The 11,004-nt window shown below is 50.9% G+C and overlaps 1 protein-coding gene across 1 annotated transcript in view; it reads right to left on the bottom strand.

Annotated features, from left to right (window-relative positions):
- The window catches only part of HAUS7 (HAUS augmin-like complex, subunit 7), a 22,221-nt gene extending 11,849 nt beyond the window's left edge, over positions 1 to 10,372 (bottom strand). Inside the window, exons 1-3 of the mRNA XM_005886154.2 lie at positions 10,253 to 10,372; positions 5,773 to 5,840; positions 2,907 to 2,968 (exon numbers count right to left, since the gene is read on the bottom strand). Of these exons, the coding sequence (XP_005886216.1) occupies positions 2,907 to 2,968; positions 5,773 to 5,840; positions 10,253 to 10,281 (159 nt within the window). The 5' untranslated portion in view covers positions 10,282 to 10,372. The remainder of the gene's footprint in view (positions 1 to 2,906; positions 2,969 to 5,772; positions 5,841 to 10,252) is intronic.
- Between the last annotated feature and the right edge of the window lie 632 nt (positions 10,373 to 11,004).

Here is an 11,004-nt window from a genome sequence, read left to right as displayed (position 1 = left end):
TTTTTTTAAAAATATATTTTTATTGATTTTTTACAGAGAGGAGGGGAGAAGGATAGAGAGTTAGAAACATCGATGAGAGAAACATCAATCAGCTGCCCCCTGCAGGCCCCCTACTGGGGATCAAGCCTGCAACCAAGGTACATGTCCTCGACTGGAATCGAACTCAGGACCTTTCAGTCCATGGCCCAACGCTCTATCCACTGAGCCAAACCAGTCAGGGCGGATCTGATCTTGATGAGCATTCTGAAGACTCTGATTACTAAGCCAGGGGAGAAACCAGCGCCCAGGTCCCAGGCCAACCACCAGGTGGCGCACGTGCAGGACAGACCCAAATGGCACAAAGGCTGTGGGAACTGAGCTGTCACTGGGACCACAGGCCAGAGAAGCAGGAAGCTTAAACTAACCAGGTTAAGTGCCTTCTAAAACACAAACATTCACTATAAAATTTAACAAGACCCAGAGTCAAAGTAATAGTCAAAATGTCCAGGACACAATCTAAAATTACTTGGTACATGAAGAAACCCACAAAAATCTCTACTTGAATGAGAAAAGACAATCAAATGACATCAATGACAAGATGACGCAGATGCTGGAGTAACCTGACAAATTTAAAGTAGTCATCATAAAAATGCTGAACAGGTCATCATGAACACTCTTGAAACAAAAGTCAAAATAGAAAGTATCACCAAGAAATCAAGATTAAAAAAAAAAACGAACACATGGAAACTTTAGAACATAAAAATAGAAAAACTGAAATTAAAAACTCACTGATGGACTCAATAGCAAAATGGAGAGACAAAGGAAAGAGTCAGTGAACTTGAAAACATTAACAGAAACGATCGCCCTAGCTGGTTTGGCTCAGTGCATAGAGCACTGGCCTGCGGACTGAAGGGTCCCAAGTTCAATTCCAGTCAAGGGCATGTGCCCTGGTTGCGGGCTCGATCCCCAGTAGGGGCCAGCTGATCAATGATTCTCTTTCATCATTGATGTTTCTCTCTCCCTCTCCCTTCCTCTCTGAAATCAAGAAAAATATATTTTTTTAAAAACAACAACAAAAAACAAACAGAAACTATCTAATATGAGCAACAGAGAAAAAACAGATAAAACTTTCCATGTATGGCAAAAGACACAAACTTGCAGATTTGTGAAGCTGAGCAAATCCAAACAGGACAAACACAAAGAAATCTTCCCACAAACACATAATCAAATTGATTAAAAAAACTAATGACAAAGAAAACAATGTTAAAGTAGCGGGAGAAAAACAATGCATGACCCACAAGGGGGAAATGATTCAAATGACTGCAGATTTCTCAACAGGTCCTGTGGAGAAAGAACTGCTAACCCAAAATTCTGTACCTAGTAAAAATATCTATCAAGAATGAAGGGGCCTGGTCTGAGGGGCTCAGTGGTTGAGCGTCAACCTATGAACCAGGAGGTCACAGTTCAATTCCCGGTCAGGGCCCATGCCTGGGTTGTGGGCTCGATCCCCAGTGTGGGGCATGCAGGAGGCAGCCAATCAATGATTCTCTCTGATCATTGATGTTTCTATCTCTCTCTGAAATCAATAAAAATATATATTTTTAAAAATAATAAAAAATAAAAAAATTGCTGAAGGCAGTTCTTCAGACGGAAGTGAAACAATACCAGAAGGAAACTTGGAGCATTACAAACAAAGGAAGAAAAAAATAAAGAACAAAACCCCATTGTCATCTCAGTAGATTCAGAAAAAGCATTTATAAAATTCAACACCCTTTCATGATAAAAACTTAACAATATAGGAATAGAAGGGAACATCTTCAACCTGATAAAGGACATCAATAAAAAAAAAAAAAAACCACTGGAGTGGCTTAGTGGTTGAGCGTAGACCTATGAACCATGAGGTCATGGTTGGATTCCGGGTCAAGGCACATGCCCAGTGAGGGGCGTGCAGGAGGCAGCCGATCAATGATTTTCTCCCAACAATGATTCTCTTATAACTCAACAATAAAAAAACAAATAATCCAATTAAAAGTGGGCAAAAGAATGGAACAAAGACATTTCTCAAAAAAAAAAAAAAAGATCTATCAATAGCTAATAGGCACACGAAGGTGCTCAACATCATTCGTCATCAGGGAAATGCAAGTTAAAACCACAATGAGATCGCCCTTGCACCCACCAGGATAGCCGGAACCAAAAAGACAACAGTAAGTGTGGTGAGGATGTGGAGAAACTGGAACCTCACACGTTGCTGGTGGGAATGTAAAAATGGTGCAGCCACTTTGGAAAATGGTTTGGCTGTTCCTAAAAAGTTAAAAGTCAAGTTACTATATGACCTAGCAACTCCTTGCCATATACCACTTCTAGCTGTATACCCCAGAGAACTGAAAACATGTCTTCCGTCAAAAACGTATACAGGAACATTTCATAGCAACGTTATTTATAGTAGCCGAAATGTGGAAATAATTACTTCAAAATTTTTTTTAAATATTAAGAGTGGAGGGCAGGGTTTCTTTCTTTGAATCAGGAGTGACGGATGGGGGTGGGAGGGTGGATTAGAGCCGCCTTTGTAGAGAAGCCTGCAGTAAGGCAGCACATGGGGAAAATGCATGGGCTCGGGAGTCATGGGCCTGGGTTTGTCACTGGGTGACTTCAAGTGAATTGTCACCTCTCTTGTCAAATGGGCCTACGACAAGTACTACTGCCAAGGGTGGGCGTGACAATTACTGTCATGTTAAGTACTTACCACAGTGCTGGTGTGTAGAAAGTCATCGACCGAGTACAAGATGCACTCTGTCCCTTTGGTCATCAGAAGCCTCGGCCTCCTCAGCAATGGCTACGCTCTACTCAAGGAATCCTATGGGTTCCTGCCCTGGGGGGCTAGGGAGCAGGGGTGGGGATGAGTGGGGACAGAGAGGGCCCTCTCTTACCATCAGGATGTCCCCGGTAACCGGCCCAGTCAGCATCAGCTCACGGCTCACTGACAACATCACTGTTGGAACACAAAGATTCTATTACTGCAGATACCCACCCAAATAGGAGAGGACGTCATGCACCCAGGGGTGCAGGGTTCCCAGTAGTTCTCAGGGAAGGGTGTTCCCGCTCCAGTGTCAGCAGGTCCAGTGCCCAAAAGGCCTGAAAGACCCAGGTGGATAAGGAAGCAGGTGGACCACACACCTAGGTGCTAGGACTGCCTCTTGCTGTGTGACCTGCACCCAGTCACTGCCCCTCTCTGGGCATCAGTTTCCTCACCTAAAAATAAGGGGTCAAATCCCATGGTCTTCCATATAGGGACCTACAGCTGCCTGAGGAGCTGACAGAGGTCAGAGAACCTTCCAAACACTCCGTGTGCTGCCTTTTCGGAGACCTCGCCAGGCCAAAGCAAAAGGAACCATTGCTCCCATTTGTCAATTTCCTACACACCTTTCATGTCATCGTCTCCTTTCCTCTTGCCACCAACCCTAGGAAGTGAGCCTTAGTTTCATTTTACAAGTTGGGAAACTGAGTCCAGGGTGCCCTGGGTATTTTCTGAGGAACCATCTGGTATACAGAGAAAGGCCAAGACTTGGAGCCAGAAAGCCTCGGGCCAGTGCCAACTCCACACCCCCCACCTAGCACTGTGGCAGTGTCCTTACCCTCACAGGCAAAGCCCATCTCCTACCCCACGTGCCTTAGTGGCAGAACAGGCAGAACTCTGGCATCTGCTTTGAAAGGTTTGGTGCAGGAAGCAAGCAGCGCATCTATGAGAAAGTATTAATAATCCTGGAACGCTGTACCGATGCCAGTTATACCCTCAAGCACACCTGCTCTGCCCACAGCCCTTAACCCCAAATCCTTGTGTCCTCCCTGGCCCCTCTCCTGCTTAGCCCACATCCAAGCCTCGGGGAGTCTGGCTGACCCTCATCCCTTCACTATAAATCCAGGATCTGGGCAGCACCCTGCTCCCACTCCCCCGCCCCGCCCCCATTTCTAGCCTGGTTCACTGCAAGACCCTCCCAATGGTCTCCCTGCCTCTGCCTGGGCCTCCTATTCCCAGCCCAGTGGTCCGAGGGACCCTGTGAAACCCAAAGTCAGGTTGCAGCTTTCCTCAGAGTAAAAGTCAACATCCTTCTGTGGCCCACAAGGCCTGGCTGGATCTGGCCCCATTCCCCTCTGACCTCACCCCACCACTCTCCCCTTGCTCTCCACTCAACACCAGCCACCCGGGCACCTTCACTGTTCCTCAAAGCTGCCAGGCACACACAAGCCTACCTCAGGCCCTTTGCACTTGCTGTTCTAGTGCCCTGAACACTATTCTTCCTGGCATTTACCGGACTCCCTTCCTCCCTTCCTGCAAGTCTCTGTTCCAAAGAGAGGACTTCCCTGGCCTTATGTCAACAGCACAACCCTTCTCCCAACCCACCCAGGCACCACTTCGCCTGCACCAGCCTTTGTTTGTAGTGCTTCTCACCATCCACATATTGAGAATCTGGCTGCCTTCTCTGCTTATTACCTGTCTTTCCCCGCTAGCACCTAAGCACCGTGAGAGCAGTATAACTTCCTGCTGCACTGCTAGCACCTAAAACAGTGCCGGGTGCGCCACTAAGACTTGTTCGATGGATTGGTGATTCCCATTTACACTCTTTGACAAGCACTCATGTCTATCACCTGCTTGGACACTCAGCACACTCCCACTAGGTGGGCAGCGCTGAGGTTATCGTGGCACTTTACAGAGGAGAAAACTGAGGCCGGAAACGGCAAGGTCAAGGCTGTGGGCTGGGGTTAGCACCTGTGCGTGCATGTATGTTAGACAATGAAAGTGTTGTCTGATGGCCAGGCTCACCGGGCTTGGACATGGTCCTGTCAGCAGGGAAGTAGCGGACACAGTGCGGGGGAGGCCAGCCCCCAGGTCAGCCTTGCAGGCTCCGAGATACAATGCCCTGTTCTTCTGGCCTATTTGAGCCTCAGGGACAACTGCACTCAGATAATTAATTTGGCAGTGCCGGCTGGGACATGGATCAGGACTCCAGGGTCCAGTTTACCCCATCCTGGTGCGGTTGGGCCAAAGGCAGGCCCGTGGAAATTTCAACTTTTGGAGACATCACTGTGAAGATGAAGAGTTAGCCACCACCCTGAGGACCGCAATTGGGTGCCCTTTATCTAATAATGTCCATTACTGGGTTACGGACAGTTTCTGCCAAGAGAGGATTGAAAAGAAGTGGTTACAAGACAAGCCCCCGGGGCCAGCTGCCGGTGTGCTCCTAGGAGTACCAGGTGTAGTGTGCACGTGCACACACCAGTGACACAGGGAGATAACCATCAGTGACATCGGCAGGAGCAGCTGTCTCTGCCCACAGTGCCTCAGGGGATGGACTGGCAGGGTGACAGGTTCTTGGTCTTATTCACATGCCCCTATGAGAGCAGCTCACCATTTGCTACATCAGTGGGGGAGGAAGCCTGATTCTAGAACAGTGATTCTCAACCTTCCTAATGCCGCGACCCTTTAATACAGTTCCTCATGTTGTGGTGACCCCCAACCATAAAATTATTTTCGTTGCTGCTTCATAACTGTAATGTTGCTACTGTTAGGAATCCTAATGTAAATATCTGATATGCAGGATGTATTTTCATTGTTCGCGACCCACAGGTTGAGAACCGCTGTTCTAGAAGATTCTAGCAACATCCACAGGGTGTGCACCATCCAGAAGAAAACACCAGTCCAATGGGAAATTCATACCTCACTAAGGAGGCCATGCACACGCTCAGAAATGTCCAGATTCCACCACCCAACTCCCAACTCCCCTCACACAGACTCACCCTGGATCTTCGCTTCTTCTGGGGTCCTACTTGTTGGGTTGAGAACCGGTGCCGAGGAGGGACAGGCCCTGCAGGTAAAGAGCAAAACCAGTCAGGGCTGAGTGAGCTGCAGAGGTACCCTCACGACCCCTCCTTATACAAACTCTAAAAAGTGAATTACTGTCCGGCCGGTGTGGCTCAGTGATTGAGCATTGGCCCATGAACCAAGAGATTGTGGTTCGATCCCAGTCAGGGCACATCATGGATTGCAGGCTCGATCCCCAGAAGGGGCATGCAGGAGGCAGCCAACCAATGATTCTCTCTCATCATTGATGTTTCTCTCTCTCCCTCTCCCTTCCTCTCTGAAATCAATAATAAAAAAAAAGTGTGTGTGTGTGTTTTTTAATCAGCAGTGAGGGTTTGGGGGGTTAACTCCAGGTCACAACTTTAAGCCATTTGGGGGCTCCTAGTATTATGGGCTCTGGGTTCATACGCCCCACCTCCTGGGTGGTGAGACAGCAATTCTAGCTGCCCCTCCTAGTGTGGTGGAGCCTCAGCCTCGATGACACCACACCGATAAACGAAACAGTGGCCACTCATAAGCATCTTGCCTTAAGATACTGAGCTGATGGACAAAACCCTTTCCAGACACAGACCACATCCAAAGGCAGTAAGGGCCACAGTGCCTGCCAGGCAGCACGAGTGACACGCAGCTCAGGCCTCCCGCTGGGTCTCCTCTGTGAGGAGGCCATAGTGTGAGCCCCAGGAGCGGGTAGCCATGGTGGGACCTCCCTACATAAAGACAAGAGGCATCAAGATACCTAGAGACTGCGCCTTCTCATCACGCTGACTGTTCCATGGCGAGGGCTCATTGCTCCTTCCCTGGGGCCATGCCTAGAAATGCCTTGTCCCAGGCCACACCTGCCCTGACCATGCTGGGGCCCTGGGAGCTAGTGGGGCCTGGGACCCCTGGGACTGTAGTAGAGAGGGGGCTGGACCAAGCAGCCTCAGCTGCTCAGCTGCACCTGTCTTCATACCTCATTAAGGCAACACAGCCCCACCCCATCCCTGTTCTGCCAAAAAAGGCAGGGGCAGAAAGGGCAGGAGAAAGCGCCCACCCTGTGAAATGCTAGGAGGCTGGCCCCTGGGCCTGCTTGCCAGGCAACGTTCCCACTCACAAGGCACCAAACACTGGTGAGTGCTCAGCGGTCCAGCAGGCTGAACCACAGCAAAGCACTTCGACACGCTAAGGAACAAGTCCGTAAAAGCCTAAGTGACCTTGCTCGGGAAGGGCTTTCATTAAAAGTCGATTTTCCTGGAGCAGCAGGGAGCGGGGCAGAAATGAACAGCGTTCAAAGCCTTGAAAGCAAGTACAGCTCTTTGCGAGCCAAGGAAACTCATGTTCCACGAACTCATCCACCCAGGGGGCCCTGTGGCTCTGCTCCCCTCCTGCACCAAGGGCCAGCTCAACTGGCATTTATGCCACCAAGAGCTGCCATGCTGAGCTCCCCAGCCAATGCTGGGTGCAGCTCCCAGGTTCTGCCAAGAGAGGGGTGAACAAGGTGGCCCTAAACGAGGGCTGAAATGGAAAGCCACGTGCAAAGAAAGCCAACATGAACTTGGGGGGGGGGGGAAGTGAACTCTGTCCAATCCTCTTTTCGGGCCCTTGAAAGGACTATAGCACTTTTGCCAGCGTGGGATCATTAAAAGGATTCAGTTTCTTGTGTTTAAAAAAGTACTAAAAGCATCTGAGGAATGCAGCTGTGGACTGCTCCCATGCCTCTCTGGCCAGCAGAGAGACCCAGTGCCCAGCTTCCTCTGGCCAGGCAAATCTGGGCTCCCTCCCCCAGGATCTCCAAGCCATAGCCTTGGCCTCCCTCCTCCTGGGAGGGAGCTCAAGACCCCAGCACTAGTCCAGGCTATTCTCAGTTCTCTCTCTCCTCCCAGGTTCCTGGACAAGGCGTTGGCCCCTCCAGGGCTGGCAATGGCTGGCACGTGAGCCATCTGCCATTCTGAGCCAGGAGCCTGCCATCTTTCCCTGCAGCTGTTGCTACACCTTCCATATTGGTCTCCCCTCCAAATCCATCTGCCACAGAACCCGAGTCACCTTGCCAAAATGCCAATTTCAGTATGGCACTTCCCTGGTCCCACGCTCTTCCTGCACAGAGCACCAAATTCAAAGGCCTCATGTGGCTTGCAAGGCTCCACGTGAGCTGCCCTGGGCCGCCATTCAGGCTGCTGCTACCTGGCTCTCCCTCCCACACAACTCCCTGCTCCTGTGGAAATGAGCACCTACCATCACCTGTTCCATCCCAGGTCAAATGCCACCTCCTCCCTGCCAGTGTCCGCGGCACAGACTGTGGAGGTGTGCCCAATACTGGGATTCGTGTCTTGGCCTTTTGCAGCCACTAAAGCCCCAGCTCCTGGAGGGCACCCATCCGAATCTGAGGCACCTGGAACGGCACAAGTGCGCATGTGCCCCTGGGCCCTCGTCAGTACAACACCGCTGCAGTCCGGCCTGGTGGGGAAGCCCTGCCTGATACCTGCCCCGGCAGCTCCCAGTGCTTTGCAGAGCCGAACAGGACAGCGGGCAAGACAAAAGCAACAGGCTGAGGACTCTGGCAGGCGTGTGCTCCAAGGCTGTGGGTGTCCAGGGGAAGAAAGAATATGTTTTGCTCTGGAAACTGGAGACTTTTTAAAAAATATATATTTTTATTGATTTCAGAGAGGAAGGGAAAGGGAGCGAGAGATAGAAACATCCATGATGAGAGAGAATCATTGATCGGCTGCCGCCTGCATGCTCACTACTGGGGATTGAGCCCACAACCTGAGCATGTGCCCTGACCACAGAATCGAACCGTGAACTCCTGGCTCATAGGTCGATGCTCAATCACTGAGCCACCGCAAGCGAGACCTTTAAAAAAGAGATAGGATGTGCCCTGGTTCAGTGGGTTGGAGCATCGTCCCATGCACCAAAAGGTTGCAGGTTTGACCCCTGGTCGGGGCGTGTGCGGGAGGCAGCAATGTGTTTCTCTTTCACGTGGATGCTTCTATCTCTCTTTCTCACTTCTTCTAAAATTAATTTTTTTTTAAAAATTTAAATAATAAAAAATAAGCCATAGCCGGTTTGGCTCAGTGGATAGAGTGTTGGCCTGTGGACTGAAAGGTCCCCAGTTCAATTCCGGTCAAGGGCACATGCCTGGTTTGTGAAGTCGATCCCCAGTAGGGGGTATGCAGGAGGCAGCCAGTCAATGATTCTCTCTCATCATTGATGTTTCCATCTCTTTCTCCCTCTCGCTTCCTCTCTGAGATCAATAAAAATATATTTAAAAAATAAAAAATAAATAAAAGGAGATAGGACGTGTGACCTGGGTTTTTGAAGGCTGTGTCAGAGTATGTGCGACATGCAGAGACCTGAAGGGCACTTCCAGGAGGGAGAACAGGTGAGCGAGAGCAAAAGGTTATGAGTGTGGGTATACCAAGGTCTGTGGTGAACCTGAGGGACGAGCCTGCAAGGCAGCAGGAGAGACTTAAGCATGAAAATGCCTCCTCCTTCCTCCTGGCCGTCCTAGGACACCCAGCTCAGGGCTAGGCCTGCTGACATCCGATGGCCCAGCAGACACCAGCTGGGTGCAGGCTAGACCCTCGATCCTCCACTGCCAGGCTCCTGCCCAGGTGTCTTCTGCAGCTGCAAAGGCAGACAGGCCAGGCTGAAGAGGGGCAGGCCCAGACCTGGCCTCACGAAAGACGCCTGTACCAACCCTGCCTGGGCATCCCTGGGGCTCATGTCCAAAAGCACAGGGCCTGTCTTCCCCACTGGAGCATTAAGATAGATGCTCAGCTCAGGGGCTGCTGCTCCCAAGAAACAGACATTCTGTTGATTTTCTAGATCTTTCCCCTTGCCATCAAGGCAGGCTTTGCTTCCTCGCGAGCCGCAGTTTGCCGACCACTGCCCTACACAGTGCCAAGCACATACACCAGGCCACACCTTGGCCTGGAGGACTGGGAAACAGGGGGTCTTGGCTTGCTTGTCACTCCTGAGTGATAAGACAGACCCGAGGCAGTTACAACACCAGCCTGACCCTCAGGTTCCCAGTCTGAAAACAAAACAACTAAAGTGAGTAGATCATTTCTCAGGCTCCTTCCAGTCCAGAAATCAGTAGTCAACGTAAAAAAAAAAAAAAAAAAAAAAAGAATGCTCAGAAGCCAAGCTGAGTACTTCAGCCAAGTGGTGAAGAGACTCCCCAAAGCAATGGTGGGGGGGGGGCATTTTCACCCCAAATTTGACCATGGCTCCATAGCTGGCACTTCTTACCTCAGCAGCTGTTGTCACAGTGATCTGGGGTAGGGAACAGAGCCCCTGGGGTAAGGGGGGAGAGGACGGGAGGAGGAGAGGGGCGGGAGAGGGAACCAGGGACAGAACAAACCCTATCTGGCTCAGGTAGGTTGAGTGGCACCACGTGTGTCACTGAAATGGGGGAGGAAGCAGCCGCTCCATTACCGTGTATACATCCACTGCAGGATATCCATGCGGTACTTCGAGGGAGTACACAGCAGTTGCTTCACAGTCTCTGGTTGTTTGATGTGAAGACCCTTGAGGAAGGGGCATTGGAGGTCCTAAGCAAGGAAGGGGAAAGCCAGGAAGCTTTAGAAAACCAGAATCAACGAAGGGCTGCAATGCACTTCTGTGCTCATGCCCTTGCTGCTCCTCCACGTATGTTCACTGCCACCGGGCACACACCAGGCTTGTTAGCACTTCCAACTGCCTGCGGGCACACTGTCCACCACCCCCACCGTGTGCACCCTGCAGTGTCCTCCCCTCCATCTTGCCCGGGGGTAAATTCCCCTCATTCTCATCCCCAGCTATGACAGCCTGCCACCCCACCTCCATAAAATACGCCCCTCTCTGGGCTCCCATAGCAATTTGACCTAGTAGCAAATAAGGGCTTTAGCAAGATTCTGAGATGTCAATGCAGGCTCCTGGCTAAGGGACTAAAAGGACAGGGAGGGAGATGGGGCCCACAGGGCCTCTCCTAGAGGGGAGGGGAGCAGAGGGGAGGAGGACAGGGGAGGGGAGGAGAGGGGAGGAGAGGGGAGGAGAGGGAAGGGAAAGAGAAAAGGGGAGGAGAAAAGGGGAGGGGAAAAAGGGGAGGGGAGAGGGCCAGGGAGGGGAAGAGAGAGAAGGAGAGTGGAGGGGAAAAGTGAAAAAGAAGGGAGGGGAAATGGAGGGGAGGGGGAGAGAAGGGGGGAAGA

Source organism: Myotis brandtii, unplaced genomic scaffold (assembly GCF_000412655.1).
Source record: "Myotis brandtii unplaced genomic scaffold, ASM41265v1 scaffold959, whole genome shotgun sequence".
NCBI classification, from domain to species: domain Eukaryota; kingdom Metazoa; phylum Chordata; class Mammalia; order Chiroptera; family Vespertilionidae; genus Myotis; species Myotis brandtii.
Note: the sequence above shows the minus strand (reverse complement) of the source record. Positions and strands in the feature narration are given on the sequence as shown.